Source organism: Schistocerca cancellata, chromosome 2 (assembly GCF_023864275.1).
Source record: "Schistocerca cancellata isolate TAMUIC-IGC-003103 chromosome 2, iqSchCanc2.1, whole genome shotgun sequence".
In the NCBI taxonomy this organism is placed as follows: Eukaryota; Metazoa; Arthropoda; class Insecta; order Orthoptera; family Acrididae; genus Schistocerca; species Schistocerca cancellata.
Genome location: NC_064627.1, coordinates 1,000,297,200 through 1,000,317,732, shown reverse-complemented (window position 1 = coordinate 1,000,317,732; position 20,533 = coordinate 1,000,297,200). Strand labels below are relative to the sequence as shown.

At 47.4% G+C, this 20,533-nt stretch overlaps 1 protein-coding gene across 1 annotated transcript in view; it reads left to right on the top strand.

Moving 5' to 3' along the window:
* Nucleotides 1-9,055: 9,055 nt before the first annotated feature.
* The window catches only part of LOC126160441 (uncharacterized), a 133,320-nt gene continuing 121,842 nt past the window's right edge, over nt 9,056-20,533 (top strand). The window contains exon 1 of the mRNA XM_049916908.1: nt 9,056-9,757. Coding sequence (XP_049772865.1) covers nt 9,056-9,757 — 702 coding nt within the window. The remainder of the gene's footprint in view (nt 9,758-20,533) is intronic.

Below are 20,533 nucleotides of genomic sequence, written 5' to 3'. Positions count from 1 at the left end.
GTAGATTCGATTTCAACACAAATGGACACTCTGAAACTTGGTTCAGAAAAACACACTGAGGAAATGTGTTCACTATCGGAGAAAGTAGCCGAACTTTCGGGTCAGGTCACTAACTTATCTACGAAGGTAGATGATAATCTGAATGACACAAAACCGGTAGTCTTTAATGACACAGAAGAGTGCGAACAAATTAGGAAACTGAAACAAAATCTGAATCAAATCAATACACAGTACAAAAGAGAAATCCGGGAAGTACAAGATCAGCTGACACAGGTAATACAAGAATTACGTATTTCAGAGGACACTCGCACCCCAATACGGGAAGAGGGACATAGAAATACGGAACAGCCACAAAATAATAACACAGGGAATTTCGGAAATTATGAAAGGAATTGGCAAGGTGCACCGAATTTTGAGATGGAACCGCCGACATGACGTAACAATGACCGATATGTGACTCGCCGACATGATGATTTTGACTATAAGCTGTTCATTACTACACGTAAATTCAAAACATTTAAGAACGCTGGCAACGACATTCATCCACAAGCGTGGCTCCATCAATTCGCTCATTGTTTCCCTCCTAACTGGTCATTGGAGCACAGGTTAGAATATATGTGAGGCTACTTGGAGAATGAACCAGCTGTAAGAATGCAATCAGTCATTCACGATTGTCACAGTGAAGGAGAATTTTACCATGTGTTCCTCTCAGCATATTGGTCACAAGCTACACAAGACCGAGTAAAACATAGCATCATAATGATGAAACGTTTCGAACAATCTGAATTTTCCAGTCTTGTGAAATATTTTGAAGACATGTTGCACAAGAATCAGTACCTGTCAAACCCATATAGCCCCTCAGAACTCATCCGCATTTGCTTAATCAAACTGCCTGGACATTTACGACATATTATTTTAGCAGGACGTTGCAAAGACGACATTGAAGCTTTTCAGGGACTGTTACAAGAATTAGAAATTGACACAGACAGTCGCGGGATGCGAAAACGGGAAAACAATCACTACAGAGCACATCCGTCACAATTCCGTGACGACAGAAACAATAACTGGACACGGCAAGTCCATTCTTACAACGCAAATCGTGACCAAAACAGGCACCACCCGTGTGACAACCGTTGACAGAGTAGTAATAATTACAGGGAACGATCACCTCTCCGCCAGAACAATTATTATCACGGGAGACAGAATAATTTTAGACGCAATAGTTCAGTGCGCAGTTACGACTCAGGGAGAAATTCTCCACCACGTGACCGACATGAAAGAAACTGTGTAAACTACCGACAAAACGACAGACCTGAATTCTATCAGAACTGGCGAGCTTTAAACAGAGCTGGGCCCTCTTGGCAAGGTGAATTTGTGGAAGTTAGGTCTCCAAATCCCAATAACGACGCGCGCCAACAAAGAAACAGACAATGACTCACACCTCAGGCAGCCGCGTGCGCCGGCTGGCTCAGGGAAAAATAACATAGACGCTAACCTTGAGAAAAATTTTAGCATTCTTTACCGATGTATACAACATGATAATTGCTTTGAAGTTGAAACTCTGTGCACTAGGAAGAGTAAAGGTTTACACCACATTTCACATGTAAAACCGTTTATTGAAAGATAATCTGCTTTTTAACTTTGTCTTTGCCATAAAACGTTTCACTTCACGTTACTAATACGCTTTAGAAACTGTTACCATGCAACAATGTTTGAAGTTAAATATCCAGTCAAGAACCAAGAGAACTTATTCAAACAGAAATTACGAATGCATTGTTATTGTGAACAGACGACACAGTGTTATTGTGTGTGTACATTCTTGCTTGTTAGTTGCACGATTACGTAACGACTATAAGGCTCACATACTTAGAACATTTACCAGTACTGCTAATGAGATTCTAATGCAACATTTTGGTTTACTTGAAAATACATTTCGGATTTAAAGTACTTTCTGTGAAATACCAGATGACACAGTGGTTGGTTTATGTGACAGCTACACGATCATATCACGACGTTACTAATGTGTGACACAATTTACATTGTTGCTTTTGCGATGTATCTGTTTTATATCTGCACAGTTTTTCTGAATTATTCTGGAAAGTAAAACATGTTTTAGTAGTAACTTTTGTGGTACAGCTACAAGGAGACAGTCTTTTCCGTAGTACAACAATACATTACAGCACAGTACTTTCTTCATCATGGCAATAAGCGTAATAACTAAGAAATCTATACGCAAAGCATTTCACTTTTGTTTATCATGAGGTAAGTACATTGGCTTCAGCAGAACTTAGCTTTCGGAGGACGATAACTACGACACTTCCACAGAGATTATCTTACAGCAAGACGCACATTTAGCGCTACAGGACACGTATTTGAGTGATTAATTTTGTACTTAAGTCATTTACTTTTAAAGATATTTGAGGTACAATGATATAAGGTTTTCCGTAATACATTTCATTCCATTCTTGTAATCTGTAACACCTGAGGGTATAATTACATTAATCCTCAGGGGGGTACACGCTTACTTTGTGTACCATGTGTGTGGGAAGCACAAGGAGCCCTAGCTAATATGGTATTTCCTTATACAACTTTACACATCGGTACCATATTTCTCTAATACATAAATTACACAGCTATCTGATCATTTAACTGAGAGAGACAAACTTTTTATTACGTTAGTGACACATGTTTATGCAATTACAGAGTTGGATTACTTCACACTTACGAAATTGTATTTTATCTGTACTTTGTGAACTGTTCATATTTTTTTTGGAACCATTGTGATACTATGAGAGCTTTGAATGATGTATTTGGTAAGGGAGCATGATTTTAAAGTACGTTTGAGTTAGATGACACTACTGACATGAGCAGAGAATTTTTTCAGGTTTTGAAATTATTGCAGGAAGCTACAACGTTTTTGAGATTTGACTGAGGTGTTATGATGTTATTTTTACGAGGACGATGTGTATTATGCTGTTGAGGTATGTTTATGTCAATAAGATGATGCTACCATATATGAGGAATGTGATTACGTGTTTATATGTATATGAATAATGAATAGAAGTTAGGGACTCTTGACTTGTGAAAAAGGATGTTGGAAACCAAGAATCGTACTTTAAGAGTTATGAAATGTGTGTAAATGAGTGAATGTATCACAATGCCGGCGAAAATTTTTTTGGACACTGTTATATTCATAGGATTTTGTTTCTACACATTTGCAACGTAAATTCTTGACCTGTGAAATTCTTATATGAGACTGTCACTGTAGCGGAAACTGCTGTCGTAAATATTTCCGTAAGAAAGTTAAGTGACCACCTGCACGTAATGCGTTGTGAGCGTCCAGGTGTGCCAGCCACCTTGAGAAAAAGCCATTAGAGTGTGCATTTCAGAGGCAGAGGTGGAAAAAAAAAGCGGACCATTAACCTCGCTATTGACATTCCTTTGTAGAAAGGATCGCAAATATTACACGCTCATTACTTGAAAACATATGATTACTCGTACTTTGTGCTAATTACTGAAATACTTATGAATTGATGGGAAATATTCGTACATCGGCACACCTGATTATGACAAGTGTCTTTCTACGAGAGTTGAGAGCTACTGACTTACGAAATGCCACATAGCTATTGAATGATGTATTTATGCTTTGGTTTGCGTAACTGCTTATTTCATTTGATACCTGTTTTCCAGCTGTGTTGCAGCATTGGTTTCATAAAATAAAATTAAATGCATTTGCTAATGTGAACACTTTCTGTCAACAGATCTATTAAATAATTTTTTAATCCACATTCTTTAAAAAAGGAGCACTTGGAAAGGAAAGAACAATAAAAAGGGACTAGTAACAGTAACTGGACACATAATTTTCTTTTCAACTACATGGTAATATTTTTTTGATAATAAGTTGTTGTGGTGTACCACTTTAATTACATAGACATTAAGATGTGAATATACATTTCCCTTATCTGCAATGTTATTTTTACTGTAATATTTTTTCTGCTTGAGCTATGTCATGTTTAGGTATAAGTTGCTGCTTTTTGCCAGGCATAGTGTTATTGAATTTGACTTTGTATTATTCTGTTAAGCTAGTTTTATTACTGACTTATTTTTCTTGTTACTGCACATTGGCTCATATTAGTTGTAATTTTGCATTTTATCTGTTAATTTAGATTTACTGCTGCTTGCATTGATGTTTGTGTTAATTTTTTATGTGCTGCTGCATTGCCTCGTCCCTTAGTTTAGCACCTGAGCTCAGTAGATTTAAGTTAGCTTAAGAGGGGTAGACTATATAAGAAACTAACTATGATGACTTGGAAGAAATGTGTTAAGAAGCTATAAGAAAATAGTTTGGCCAAAAAAGTAGTGCACAGTGGAGAAAAACTATTTTTGAAAGAGGATGTGAACAGAATACAGAAAGCAGGCTTAGATAGTACTTTTGGGAATAATGATGAACAAAGGAAGATATCCATGCAAAATACTGCAGTAAAACAAACCCTGTCCTTTCCTTTTGTGTCATCCCACTATATGTCTGTGTACCCTTGTGTATTTGTGTTTTTCCTGTCTTTATGTGTTTAAGATGAGAGCTATGTTGTAGAATTTTTCTATGTTATTTACTTTGTAAAAATGTTGAGACATTATTCTGTTTTGTTATAATGCTCATGTGTAAAGCTGATGTTTTGCAAGTTATTCTGATCTTTTATGTATATACTTATGTCATAATTCCTGTAACACTAATGTATATGTTATTTCGATTCTTTTGTAAAGCTTGTACTACAAATGTTATCTGTATTGTTATGTTTTTAATTATGTATTTTGTACCTTTGTAATTGTATTCTCATGTTATAAAATTGTAATTGACACCAGTTCATCAAATTAAGTAACTTGTAAGCATTCATTTCACTGCACATATTTCTGTTGGTCATAGTAATACACAATATGTGAGAAGTTGGGACTGTTAGTGTTTGCATGTGTGTTAATAATTCAGCAAGGGACTGGATAACAGTATTGCTGGTTCTAAGGACAATTCCCAAAAACTTTGTGCGTGCACAAGTGGTGGTTTATGGACTTGCTATATTAACTGCAAGACTCTTCACTGGTGATTGTGCACCCGCACAGTCACAACAGATGGCTACTGGTCATCTCTACCAGGACTACAGTGGGCCTGTCCACACTTTCTACAAGGACTGCAGTGGGTCTGCACCTCTGGTGGCCCACCAATACCATACTCTCTACCAGGACTACAGTGGGTCTGCTCTGTGATGACCTACCTACCAATATTCATCAACTTCGACTGACTCTGCTGTGGGTTTGCTCTGTTGTGGCCCATTACCTGTCTGCATGTCAAGAGTCAGCACTGTCTTTCCGTTGGAAGGACAACACTACTTCTTCAAGACTGCATGGAAATCCACTACTTTTGTGTGCAATTTCTTTTACTAATGAGACTTTGTGAAAAACAAAAACTGTAATTACTATTATGATGAACAATCTGGACTGTCTTTATGGACTGTGAGAAAATTTTAGCTTTTGACCAACATTGTATAAATAAGTGTGTGCATTTGATATCTTTCTTATTGTAATTATGAAAAATTTTATCAAATTATTATTGGCCACTGCCCAAAAATATTTTGTAAAATTTTTTGTGGGGAGCATGGGGGCTATGTAAGTAGGCTGTTTATGTTTTCTTTATGTAAGTAGTCTGTTTATGTTTTCTTTATGTAAGTAGGCTGTTTATATTTTCTTATTGGCAACGTTACGTAGCGCTCTATATGAAAATCACTGGCTGTGCTGTGTGCAGTCTGTGGCTAGTTTGCATTGTTGTCTGCCATTGTAGTGTTGGGCAGCAGCAGGTGGATGTGAACAGCGCGTAGCGTTGCGTAGTTAGAGGTGAGCCGCCAGCAGTGGTGGATGTGAGGAGAGAGATGGCGGAGTTTTGAAATTACATATATTATGACTAGTGATGATATTAAGGTAAATACATTGTTTGTTCTCCATTAAAATCTTTCATTTGCTAACTATCCCTATCAGTAGTTAGTGCCTTCAGTAGTTTGAATCTTTTATTTAGCTGGCAGTAGTGGCGCTCGCTGTATTGCAGTAGTTCGAGTAACGAAGATTTTTGTGAGGTAAGTGATTTGTGAAAGGTATAGGTTAATGTCATTGCGTTGCGCTAAAAACATTGTGTGTCACTTTAGTGAATGTTTGAGTACGTTCAGTTTTGCTCAGCTGTTTGAAAAGCAAATAGTGTAAGAGGTTTATCAGCACAGTCGTGTATAAATTGTTATAAGGGGACGTTTCACTTGCACTTTAGGTGGACTTGACTGCGCACTGCCCGTAGTCATGCATTACGTGAGAAACAACTAATTTCCGATTTGGTGCGGATGTATTTAAAAAGAAAATCACATTCTAAAAGGGACCAGTTTTGCGGAATACGGCCCAGTTCACAAAGCTCCTAGTGTTTCAGAAAACGCGAGGTTTGAAGAATAAATCGTGGTCTTGAAAGAATTACAAGAATATTATTCTAAACGTTTTTATGACTCTACCAATCTTATATGTGGTTTCGAGCTGTTTTTTCGAGACCATTGCCGTTTGAGTTGAAAGCGCCCCTTTGCAAGTGCAGATGTAACTAACTGATCATCAGTGCAGCTCCTGTTTTAAAGACAAATCCTTTTACGTTAAAACTATTCAGGATGTCTACACTCTTTTCGTCAGGAACAGTTTCCAAGTCCTTATAATGAGGTTGCAACAGCTGTACGGTATTTCGATCAAACATATGCTTCTAAAGACCTATTTTCGATTGTGAAACTAAGTATGTGAACATTTTGTGGCAAGAAGAGTGCAAAAATCTTTGTAAGTGTCTGCGTCTGTCCGTATGCCGACATTTTGTACAAAACGAAAATTGTGTAATGTCTTCAGCACACCAAAAACAGATAATACTCAAAACTTGATTTGTTTGTGGTCTACGTCCTTGAAACATGAAATACAGAACCAAGTAATATAAAATTAATGAGAAACAGTTTACATCGCAATGGTTATTTTATTTTAAATGATCGCTTTCGGCCTAGTCTTAGGCCATCTTCAAAGCAGCGAAAGATGGATTGTCGGTATGCTTCTGTGTGGGCTTTAATCTCTCTGATTTCATCCTCATGGTCTCTTCGCGAGATATACGAAGGAGGGAGCAATATACTGATTGACTGTTCGGTGAAGGTATGTTCTCGAAACTTTATCAAAAGCCCGTACCAAGCTACTGAGCGTCTCTCCTGCAGAGTGTTCCACTGGAGTTCATCTGTCATCTCCGTAACGCTTTCGCGATTACTAAATGATTCTGTAACGAAGCGCGCTGCTCTCCGTTGGATCTTCTCTATCTCTTCTATCAACCCTATCTTGTACGGATCCCACACTGATGAGCAGTATTCAAGCAGTGGGCGAACAAGCGTACTGTAACCTACTTCCTTTGTTTTCAGATTGCATTTCCTTAGGATTCTTCCAATGAATCTCAGTCTGGCATCTGCTTTACCGACGATCAACTTTATATGATCATTCCATTTTAAATCACTCGTAATGCGTACTCCCAGATAATTTATGGAATTAACTGCTTCCAGTTGCTGACCTATTTTGTAGCTAAATGATAAGGGATCTTTCTTTCTACACTTGTCTACATTGAGATTCAATTGACATTCCCTGCACCATGCGTCAATTCGCTGCAGATCCTCCTGCATTTCAGAACCATTTTCCATTGTTACAACCTCTCGATACACCACAGCATCATCTGCAAAAAGCCTCAGTGAACCTCCGATGTAATCCACAAGGTCATTTATGTATATTGTGAATAGCAACGGTCCTATGACACTCCCCTGCGGCACACCTGACATCACTCTTACTTCGGAAGACTTCTCTCAATGGAGATTGACATGCTGCGTTCTGTTATCCAGGAACTCTTCAATCCAATCACACAATTGGTCTGATAGTCCATATACATTGTTCATTAAACGACTGTAGGGAACTGTATCGAATGCCTTGCGGAAGTCAAGAAACACGGCATCTACCTGTGAACCCGTGACTATGGCCCTTTGAGTCTCGTGGACGAATAGCGCGAGCTGGGTTTCACACGACCGTCTTTTTCGAAACCCGTGCTGATTCCTACAGAGTAGATTTCTAGTCTCCAGAAAAGTCATTATACTCGTACATAATACGTGTTCCAAAATTCTACAACTGATCGACGTTAGAGATATAGGTCTATAGTTCTGCACATCTGTTCGACGTCCCCTCTTGAAAACGGGGATGACCACTGCCCTTTTCCAATCCTTTGGAACGCTACTCTCTTGTAGAGACCTACGGTACACCGCTGCAAGAAGGGGGGAAGTTCCTTTGCGTACTCTGTGTAAAATCGAACTGGTATCCCATCAGGTCCAGCGGCCTTTCCTCTTTTGAGCGATTTTAATTGTTTCTCTATCCCTGTGTCGTCTATTTCGATATCTACCATTTTGTCATCTGTGCGACAATCTAGAGAAGGAACTACAGTTAGATCTCGATCTGTAGCAGTTTCAGCGACTGAGGTCTGTTGACTGTTGTGGACATTGTTAACTTCAGGTAATCGTGCTGTTCTGAAGATGGTCTAAGATTGGGTAGAAATCTGTAATTTTAAAGAAAATAAACATTGCTATCTAGCCTGTTTTTCACTAATTTCATATACCAAGTGATCAAAAAGTCTGTATAAATTTGGAAACTTAATAAACCACTGAATAATGTGGATAGAGAGGTAAAAATTTACACAAATGCTTGGAATGACATGGGGTTTTATTAGAACCAAAAAAAAAACACCATTCACAAAATGTCCGACAGATGGCGCTGGACAGCAAAGCGTCAGTGACTGTGCATGGCATTCGTGTATAAAAGGAGCTGTAATGAGAGAGAGAATCAGAGCCCGTTGTCATTCCGAGTTGCGATGTCGAGGCGAAAGGACGTGTTTGACGATCGAGCGAAGGGTGTGGCGGATCGCTGTCCGGCGGGGTCAGCTCAGGCGACTGAGTTGCTCCCGTCGGCGGCCCCATCCGGCCCCCCACTTATGACGAACCGGCGCCGACTACCTGACAATCACTTGGATGTCTCTTCTGGTGATGTTTCTCGCTCCCAGGAACGCATGCTCTTGCGCATGCACAAGCTTGCACATGGGGGTGACTACCCCGGTCGTGAGGACGACGCCGCTGCCGTGCTTGCGTACTGCAGGATCTGGAAGGCTGCTGCACTGCCGGGCACTGGGCGACAAGCGGCAGGTGAGCCGGTGGGGGCCTCGCCAGGCGCAAAGTCTGCGTCCCTGGCGACGGCGGTCTCACTGGGTGCGCCACAGGGGCCGGCCACGCAAGAGGTCGGTTCTCTAGTGGCTGCTCCCACGGCCCTGCAACATCAAGAACCCGTAGCCACGCCAGTTTCTGCCTCGCCCTGCGCGAGGGACATCCCCGCGGTCTGGGCGGGTGCAAAGCCAGCTCAAGAGGCCGCCGTGATTGCCGCCGACGACGATTTGCCCTACGCAAATCTTGCGGAGGCCATTGCTGACGCCGACAGATGTGACGCTGACGCTGCTCGTGCGCTCCGGAAGCGCCGTGCTGACGCGGCTGACGACTCTGACGTCCGCTCCCTAGCCTCCGACACGGCTCGGCCGCGGAAGAAGGCCACTAAATCCTCCCGCGCCGCCGCTGCCTCTGCGGCCCGGACGGTCGCGCCAACGGTGTGCGCGAGGGAGCAGCGGTCCTCCACAGGGCCTGCTGCTGTGCGCCAACCTGATGAGGACGGTTTCGTCGCCCCTGCCAGGCGGCACACGGCGCGGGCGGCTGTCCTACAGCCTGCGCTGCCGCTGCCGACCGCCAACGCCTACCAGGACGCGCCTGCTGGCGTCCCCGACGACGACGGGGTTCCGCCCCGGCCAGCTGCGCCGCGCCCCCCACCGATTGTGGTCCAATGGGACGGCCCTTATAAGCCGTTCGAGCAGAAGATCGCTCGGGTGGCGCTCACTGGCAGCGTCAGGACTGCCGGCAATGATCTTTACCGGCTCTCCACGACGTCTGTCGAGGACTACCGTGCAGTCATGGATGTCATCTGCAAAGATGGCCTCCCTTGCTACACGCACCCGTCGGAACCGCTCAAGCTGTTGAAGGTGGTGTTCCGCCGCCTTCCACTCCAGTTTGGGGCGGATTACCTCCGTGAAGAACTGGAGGACATGGGCTTCGGCATCCGCCACACGGGGCTCATGACCTCCCCGAGCACCCACCGCCCCATGCCGCTGTACCTGGTCGTTCTCGTTGACAACCTGGGGAATCGCAAGATCTTTCAGGTACGGCGGGTTCGGCGGGTCGACGTCGAAGTGGAGCCGCTGCGGGCCAAAGGCAGGAGGGCCCAATGCTTCTCTTGCCAACGGCTCGACCATGTGTCCCGCTACTGTTTGATGCCGCCCCGCTGCGTCAAGTGCGGGGCCCAGCATCAGAGCAAGGACTGCCCGCTCCCACGTGAGGATAAACCGACGTGCTGCAACTGCAGTGGCGCGCACGTCGCGAGGTACCGGGGCTGTCCAGCCTTCCAGCGTGGCCGCCTTCAGCGCCGTGGCCCGGCTGCCCCTTCCCGCAAGGTCCAGCCTGGCACCAGCTTCGCTGATGCCGCCAAGGGGAGGGCGCCCGCCCCCTCCCCTCAGCGTCCTGCTACCTCCGATGGCGCTTTGCCACAGCAGCCTGCCTCGTCCGATGCGGCTGCTGCCCCTGCGCCCACGCCTCCCGCATCAGCCGCAGCCCCCCGCCGGCGCAGCCGCCGACCGTGGCGTACCAAGCCGGTACGTCCAGCCGCTGTTGCCCCACGAAGGCAGTCTGCACCTCGGGCTGTGCCCCCGCGAACGCCGCCTCCTGCGGTCCCGCCGCAGCCTCCTGTTCCTGCCTTGGCGGCCGCCCCAGAGGCCCCCACGGCTCCCGATGCGGCTGAGCTCCGTACGCTCCTGCGTTCGTTGAGCCAGCTGCTCGAGCAGCTCCCGGTGCTCGTCACCGCCGTCACGTCTGCCCTCCAGGCCGGCGTTGTTCCTACTGCCCACCATGGATAATGAGCATGTCCATGGGCTCACCGTGTGCGGTTTCAACGCCCGCGGCTTGGTTCCCCAACAAGGGGAATTCCGCCAGTTCCTCCGGGATGAAGCGATAGATATTTGTCTCGTCTGCGAGACGTTTATGAAACCTGGTGTGGCCGTCGGTGTGGCGAACTATCGCTGCTACCGTACCGACCGGCCCACCCATGGCGGCGGCACCGCCATCTATATGAAGACTTCGTTGAAGCACCATGCCGTCCTGCTGCCGCCTCTCGCTGCGGTGGAGGCCACTGGGGTGGCTGTCACCACCACAGCGGGGGTCATTACCTTCATCGCCGTCTACAGGTCCCCGAGGGGCCACCTCCTGGAGGCCGACCTTGATGCCCTGCTGACGCTGCGTGGGAAACTCTTCATTGCGGGTGACTTGAACGCCAAGAGCCCGCAGTGGAACTCTCGCGTCACCAACGTCAGCGGGCGGCGCCTTCTTCGCATCACACAACGTCATGGCGCTGTCGTCCTGGGTCCATTTGACCACACCTTCTTCCCCAGTCGAGGCCAGTCCGACGTGCTCGACGTCGCAGTCCTGAAGGGCGTCGGGCACTTTAAGTCGGCTACCGTCCGCTGCGCCCTGTCCTCTGACCACCTTCCGGTGGTCTACGACATGGACGTCGTCGGTGCCTCCTTGAAGCCTTACCGCCGTAACTTCCGCGGCATTGACGAGGCCCGCTTTCAGGCTGACCTGCTCGGTCGCTTCACCGGTGCTCCAGATCCTGCCCTGGTGGGGGCCGATGCTGCGCTGGCCTTCTTTACGCGGCACACGCTCAGCGCTGCTGCCGCTGCGTCTCCCCGCCAGCCGCGGTGGCCTCACGAGATGTCCCGGCAGCTTCCGCCACACATCTTGGAGGCTATAACGGCCAAAAACCGTCTCTTCCGTGAGTGGCAGCTCACTCGCCAGCCTGAGACCAAGCGCCGCCTCAATCGGGCGCGGCGCGAAATCCGGGCCGCTATCGACCACCACCGCAACCGTGACTGGGCTGACCTTGTGGCCACCCTGAACACGACTGATGGGAGTGCCTGGCGGACCGCCAAGCGCTTCCTCCGCCGCCATCAGCCTGTACCTCCGCTCCACGTCGGCGACGAGCTTGTTTGTGCCCCAGACGCCAAGGCGAACGCCCTCGCCGACGTGTTTGCTGACAACTTCCGCCCGATCGCGGACGTCGTCGATGCCGACCACGTCCGTCTCGTGGTCGACCGCCTGCCTGTCTTCCTCGCCGCCAGGGCCGCTGACGATGTGATCGCACCCGTCACCGCCGATGAGGTTGGCCTCCAGCTTCGCCGCCTCAACCCCAAGAAGGCGGGTGGCTCCGATGGTGTCACGAACCACCTCCTGCGGTTATTGCCGCCGGCGCTCCATCAATCACTGGCGGACATTTTCAACTGCGTTCTCCGCTCCGGGATCTTCCCTTCCGCGTGGAAACACGCGGAAGTGGTGGCTATCCCCAAGGCCGGCAAGGATCCTCGTCTGGTGGAGCATTACCGGCCGATCAGCCTGCTCCCGTCTCTCTCCAAGATCTTTGAGAGACTGTACGTGGAGCGGCTGTGGCGCCACGTCGCTGCCGAAGGGCTCCTTCCAGCGGAGCAGTTCAGATTCCGGCGGGGCCACTCGACCACGCATCAGCTCTTACGCCTGGTGGAACCGACGATGCGGGCGCTGGAGTCGCGGGAGTACCTTGGGGCGGTACTCCTCGACGTCTCCAAGGCGTTCGACTGCGTGTGGCACGAGGGCCTCGTGTACAAGCTCCTTGTACATGGGGTCCCGACGTCCCACGCCCTTCTGCTGCGGTCCTACCTCGCGGGCCGCACCTTCCACGTCCGGGCCGCCGGCGGCACCTCCACCGACCGGCCGATTCGTGCGGGTGTGCCGCAGGGGTCTGTTCTTGGCCCCCTGCTGTACACCTTGTACACCGCTGACGCACCGCGGGTGGCGCGCGTGGAGTTGGCTCTTTACGCCGACGACACTGCGTTGTTCACCCGCAGCATGAACGTGGTCGCGATGTGCCGCCAGCTCCAACTAGCGTCCGACGTCCTGGGGGCGTGGTCCACCAAGTGGCGTCTCAAATTTAACCCCGCCAAGAGCCAGGCGGTCGTCTTCACTCGGAGACGGCTGCCTCCTGCCCTGCCGCCTCTCTCGATCTCGGGAGGCCCCACCCCGTGGTCACCGGCCGGCCGATACCTCGGTGTGACGCTGGACAGGCGTCTCACCTGGCTGCCGCACATCCGTGACATCAGGGGGCGGGCGATTGGGCGTCTCCGGGCGCTCTACCCGCTGTTGAACCCGACATCCACCCTCCCCCCTCGGCACGGCCTGACCGTGTACTTGGCCCTCGTCCGGCCGGTACTCGAGTACGCCGCCGTCGTGTGGGGCAATGCTGCTCCGTCGCACATTGCGATGCTCCAGCGTGTCCAGAATCGGGCGCTGCGACTCGCTCTCCACAAGCCGCCTCGTTACTCCACGAGGCTGCTTCATGAGGAAGCTGGCGTCCCGTTGCTGCGGGATCGCATCAGGCAGTCCGCCAGGGTGTTCTATGCTTCTGCAGAACGCTCTGGCAATCGTCTTATACGTGGACTGGGCCACCCAGTCCACCGCAGGCCGACCACGCGTTGGCCTGATCTGCTGCGGGAGTAGCTTCTTCCGCGGCCCCTATGACGTTCTTTGACGCAGCGTCCGCCCCCACGCGGACGCTCACATAGGCCAATCCTAACCGTGAGGCCACACAATAGTTCTTGAGGTCCACACAGGAACAGCAGCTTCGCTGCTTAGCCTGTCTCCCTCCTGGTAGATGCAACCAGAGATTTAGAGTGCAGTGCAGTGCAGAGAGAATCAGATGCGCCAGCAGTCGCAGCATGTTGACGTTACCTGAAAAGGCGCTTTTAGTGAAGCTGTAGTATCAGAATGGGGAATGTCCTAGTTCAGCGTTACGATCCTATCGCCATAGGAAGGGGATTCGAACGGGTAAAGGTCCGTTGACAAATGCAGCTGTGGCAAGAATGATTTCGAAGTTCGAAGCCACGGGTTGTTTAGACGATAGACCCCGTAGTGGACGACCGAGCACAAGGCGTAATGCTGCTGAGACAGTTCAGGAAGAAATGGAGACCGTAGCGGGTTCGTCTATGCACGGGGAAGTCAGCGCTCGTGCAGTCGCACGTCGCACCGGCATTCCATACACTAGTATTTGGTTGGCACTGAGGCGTACCCTCCGATGCTATCCGTACAAAATCCATCGGCATCATGAACTGTTACCTGGCGATTTAGTGAAGCGGAGGGCATTTGCGGTGTGGGTGTTCCAAAAGATGGCGGAAGATGACGATTGGTTGAGTAACGTGCTGTGGACCGACGAAGCTCATTCTACGCTCCGAGGGTCTGTTAACGCCCAAAACTGCAGAATTTGGGCTACCGAAAATCCTAGAACTGTCGTGGAAACTCCATTGCACGACGAGAAAGTCACGGTATGGGTTGGGTTTACCACATCTACCGTTATCGGGCCTTTCTTCGTCGAGGAAATGCTTGATTCTGCTTTTGTAACTGCTACCTTGACTGGTGAGAGGTACGCCGATATGTTACAGAATCGCATCATCCCCACCCTGGCTGATAAACACCTTCAGGAACGTACGATGTTTATGCAGGGTGGTGCTCCACCCCCATATTGCTAGACGCGTGAAAGATCTTTGCGCGAGTCGTTTGGTGATGATTGTGTGCTCAGCCGCCACTTTCGTCATGCTTGGCCTCCCAGGTCCCCAGACATCAGTCCGTGCGATTATTGGCTTTGATGTTACCTGAAGTCGCAAGTGTATCGTGATCGACCGACATCTCTAGGGATGCTGAAAGAAAACATCCGACGCCAATGCCTCACCATAACTCCAGACATGCTTTACAGTGCTGTTCACAACATTATTCCTCGACTACAGCTATTGTTGGGGAATGATGGTGGACATATTGAGCCTTTCCTGTAAAGAACATCATCTTTGCTTTGTCTTACTTTGTTATGCTAATTATTGCTATTCTGATCAGATAAAGCGCCATCTGTCGGACAGTTTTTGAACTTTTCTATGTTTTTGGTTCTAATAAAACCCCATGTCATTCCAAGCATGTGTGTCAATTTGTACCTCTCTATCCACATTATTCCGTGATTTATTCAGTTTTCAAATTTATACTGACTTTTTGATCACCCGGTAGATTACAAGATCGCTGTTCTCTGAAAATGTCGCTGAATATTACAAAACCAAGTCGTATGCACTGCAAGTGCATTGCTATTAAAATGCGGCCCGTCGGCAGTTTCGCCCTCTTCGCAATCCTCAGGCTCAGATAGTGCGCGGTGGTGGTGGGGGTAGAAAGGAGACTGGCTGAGGGCTAAGGTAGAATTCATGGCCATCGCTCCTTTACGAGTGTACATGTATCACCTTATGGTACATTCCTTAATTGCCGTTAGAATTAAAGTTCCTATTTGCTTTCACAAATGATGAATGTGCTCTCCACCAGACGCTTGACAAACAGCCAAACGACTATCACAATGCTCTCAAAATTCTCCTGGCAGGTTTAAAATTGCTGTACTCACTGCTGGTGCTATGAGGCGTCCAAAGTACCCCAGAATTATTGGAAGGGGAGACACATAGACGGAGTCTTTCAGAAATCCCACAAAAATGGTTACATATCGTATGATCAAATTACTTCGGAGACGAACGGTTCACTGTGAGGTCTGCACGCTTCTTGCGATGGAGCATTATTAAGAAAATCGAACACTTTAAATGGTCTATCCCGTTTAAAAATTAATTTTTGGCCTGTTGTCCTAAATTGTGGATAAAGCCAGATCTTCAAGGTATATATCAAGGTTTGCGATTGCCTTGAAAACCTTACCTACAAAGAGATCTGGCCGTAATCATTATATCGGGAAACGCCGTAATTCAGAAGAAGTTTTGTAGACGTTCTCTCGTACCCGACTGTGGTACGAGGCTTTGACAAAAGACGTGGACACAGCGGTAAATGTATGCTTGAACATAAATGTAGATGCTAGCTGCGTCTGCAGGTTGCGTTGTTGTGTTTGACCACGGCACCTGTGCCATGTCCGTAATATATTGCATGTGTCAGCTGTGGTCAGGACAGTGTTGGATTTAGTTGTGAGTGCGTTATGTCGGCGCTAAGTACACTACTGGCCATTGAAATTCCTACGAAATGCAAATGATAAACGACTGTTCATTGGACAGATATATTATGCTAGAACTGACATGTGATTACATTTTCACGCAATTTGGGTGCATAGATCCTGAGAAATCAGTACCCAGAACAACCACCTCTGGCCGTAATAACGGCCTTGATACGCGTGGGCATTTGAGTCAAACAGAGCTTGGATGGCGTGAAGAGGTACAGCTGTCCATGCAGCTTCAACACGATACCATAGTTCATCGAGAGTAGTGACTGGCATAATGTGACGAGCCAGTTGCTCGGCCACCATTGACCAGACGTTTTCAATTGGTGAGAGATCTGGAGAATGTGCTGGCCAGGGTAGCAGTCGAACATTTTCTGTATCGAGAGTGGCCCGTACAGGGAAATGTAGGGTTCCGCAGGGATCGAATGAAGGGTAGAGCCACGGGTAGTAACACATCTGAAATGTAACAACCACTGTTCAAAGTGCCGTCAATGCGAACAAGAGCTGACCGAGACGTGTAACCAGTGGCACCCCATACCATGACGCCGGGTGATATGCCAGTATGGCGACGACGAATACACGTTTCCCATGTGCGTTCGCCGCGATGTCGCCAAACACGGATGCGACCACCATGATGCTGTAAACCGAAACTGGATTCATCCGAAAGATGACGTTTTGTCATTAGTCCACCCAGGTTCGTCGTTGAGTGCACCATCGCAGGCGCTCCAGTCTGTGATGCAGCGTCAAGGGTAACCACAGCCATGGTCTCCTCGATAAGAGTCCATGCTGCTGCAAACGTCGTCGAACTGTTCGTGCAAATGGTTGTTGTCTAGCAAACGTCCCCATTTGTTGACTCAGGGGTGGAGACGTTGCTGCACGATCCGTTACAACCATGCGGGTAGGATCCTTGTCATCTCGACTGCTAGCGATACGAGGCCGTTGGGATCCAGAACGGCGTTCCGTATTACCCTCCTGAACCCACCGATTCCATAGTTTGCTAACAGTCATTGGATCTCGATCAACGTGAACTGCAATGTCGTGATACGATAAGCTGCAACCGTGAAAGCGTACAATCCGACCTTTATCAAAGTCGGAAACGTGATTTTGGCATTTCTTCTCTTTATACGAGGCATCACAATAACGTTTCAACATGCAACCCCGTAAACTGGTGTTTGTGTTTGATAAATCGGTTGGAAACTTTGCTCATGTCAGCACGTTATAGGTGTCGCCACCGGCGTCAACCTTGTGTGAGTGCTCTGAAAAGCTAATCATTTGCATATCACAGAATCTTCTTCCTGTCAGTTAAATTTCGCGTCTGTGGCACTTCACCTTCGTGTTGTAGCAATTTTAATGGCCAGTAGTGTAGTTGGTGATCGTATGGTGAGTGCTTCTGTAGCCAAGGTATCTGAAATGTCTTGTGTTTGAAGAGGCGCTATCTTAAGATTACACTGAATACAGGAAAACTAGAGAAACATCATCAGCTAAGTGACAACGCTGACGAAAGTGACTGTGACAGGCGGTCATTGAACATGTCTGCGATGAATGGGGTAATAAGCGGATGACAGCAGCAAAAGCCACTGCAGGAACGAATATCGTACTCGCGAACCCTCTCAGCACAAAAAGAATAAGAAGTGAGGAACGTAAGCAGGGAATTGGAGGGTGACCTGGAATTTCACACAACTCATCAGTGATACAAAAACGGGAAAACTTGGTGCCGAAACTATAAAACCCGGACTGTGGAGACGTGTAAGAAAGTCATTTTCTCAGATGAATCTTCTTGCACACTGTTTTCAACTTCTGACTGAGTTCACGTCCCAGGAGAAAAACATGACAAGCGGTTAGGTGGTGATTTTGGCAGCCACATCGTGATAATCCGTGGGCCCCACATCGTCCACGACTGATTTTTGCTTGCGCGAGGATGAATTGTCTCATCTCCCCTGGCTATCACAGTAGCCATAATGGAATAATACTGAGCCAGTGTCGTCTACTCTTGGAGACATGGATGCTGGCTCATTACTCACCTCCAACGTGTCACAGTTTTTGCGACAGAGTGTTATAGGATGCCCTTGAAAGCCATACAGGACCTGTATTTATCCATTCGGAGACGATTAGAGGTAGTTTTTAATGCCAACGGTTTTCCTACAACGTATTGGGCACAGTAGTGTGTTGCGTTTTTGGTGTTTCCATGTTTTAGTCATGGAGCAAAGGGATTGGCCACAGCATTAGCCCCCCCCCCCTCCCCGCTTTCCACAACAGATTAATTATCAGTGGAATGGCAATCTGCAAAGCTATTTTTACTCATTTTGTGACAGATCCAGTGTCAGGTGTAACTTTGACTGAAGTGAAGGAATTCCAAGACACAAATGAACAGAGAGTATTGTAGAGATATGGACAGGAATATTAATTAGAATGGAAGTGAGAGTGAAGTTCTGTAAAACTGATTGCCAGAGGGTAGATAATAGTTAATAACGATAGTAAAATTTCTTACACGGGGTAGGCATGATATGGTGATCTGAGTCACGATCAACATTCACAGAGCAGTGAAAGCAGCACGCATAAGTGCACAAAAAAGTGTCTCTTGGCATGACACACAGAAACCATAGCCTACAAAATCTACTCAAGCTAAAGTTGCTCAGCATTTCACAATGAAAAATATACAGAGTGTCCGAGTTAGAGGTAGATATGTAAGATGGCAAGAACTATGCCCCTTACATGGAGTCATTAAAGATCACCAAACTCACGTTGAGTGAACAGTAGGGCTGAACAGAAGTGACTGACAAGGCACAATGCATCTTGTAGAGGGTATAGTATAGACGTATTGGAATAATTAATGTTGGGTGATGGTTTTAAAGTAATTCACACGACATGAAAACTTTGTGGAAATGAGTCGATTTACTGGACGCTAGTTTATCCCAAGGAAGTATTCAGAGTTGACCGTGGCTGGGCTGGGGAGCAGCGAAAGGAAGCGACAATAGGCAGCTTAGGATAGTTCAAACTCTGAGAAAGCAGTAATGGGGTACGGCCTCCAGCTGCCTTAAGATGAGTAACATTGAGAGGGGGTGGTTGACCCCATGCTGGTGTACTGGGAAGCAGACAGAGAACTTGTACGGCTGTTGATAAATGCCTGTCGTCCCGTTTTCAGTGAAACATGCGAGAAGGCCGCGCAAAGCTACGGTGGAGCGGTCAACAGAGGCCAAAATATGCGTGTTCGTGACTATAGCAACTTCACGCTGAATTCACGATCCGCAGAGTCTGAAGTAAACCAGCTGAAGAGCTACAGAATGAGATACACCGGCCTCTGATGGGAACATAGGACCAAGGAATTTCAAGTACTCTCCTGGGAGTCAGAATTCCGGAAAAAATGGTGTTCTGTGCAGATGATAACCTTGATGGGTGGCCTGGGAGGAGCTAAATAGCAGAAGTTGAGAGGAAGGAAAATTTTGTGGGAATTGCGCTGCAATTGGCGTAAGTGATTTTGCTGGAGGGGAAACCGAGGCGAAGAGTGGACTGGCAGAAGTCTCTGTAGAAGTCTTCCATTCCCAGCTTGCGTAGAGTGCGGATGTGGCGTTCTTTACTCAGCTTGCCTGAGAGAGAGTGAGCATCTCTTCAGTTTAGGACTTAGCAAATGGAACGATTGAGCCTGGAGACAGAAAGTTTTCACTCAGCTATGTACTGAGCAAGATAGCTAGGAGTGAATAGATGAGCACAGCCTTGCAGCACCACGAGGTCGTCCGACGCCCGCAGAACGATGCCGCCCCGCCATGCTGAATTCGGTTATATTGCTCCCGCTCCAGCTTGAGTTAGGTCACTGATTAATTTGTTGGATCACGTTGTCAAAGTTTCCAGGAGGGTTTCATGGGCCGTGTATTGTAGAATTCTTCTCGCACTTAGCATTACGACTGGGTCAGTCGATAGGAATTCCTTTTGATTTATCGCGCTTTACTCCACGCAAACGCAATTTATTACCACTGCCTGTTAGGAGAGTGATGTAATGTGATGATTGATGGTCGTGAGTTAAAATAAATTTGTGCTAATCGACTGCATCTCTTTTCAATCACGTGGATGAAATCCCAAGTCACTTTCTTAATTAATTTTATGTTCAACATTTGCATCTGATGTTCAATAGCTGAATATAACGTCAATGTGCACCCCTTTTTAATTATAAGGGATCAATTCTGAATCAATTAATGTCAACACTGACATCGCAGTTCAATCAGGAGTCACAGGGCCTTATTACTTTCTTTGCATTATCCGACATTGCGGCAGTTTTGCACTCTCTGTT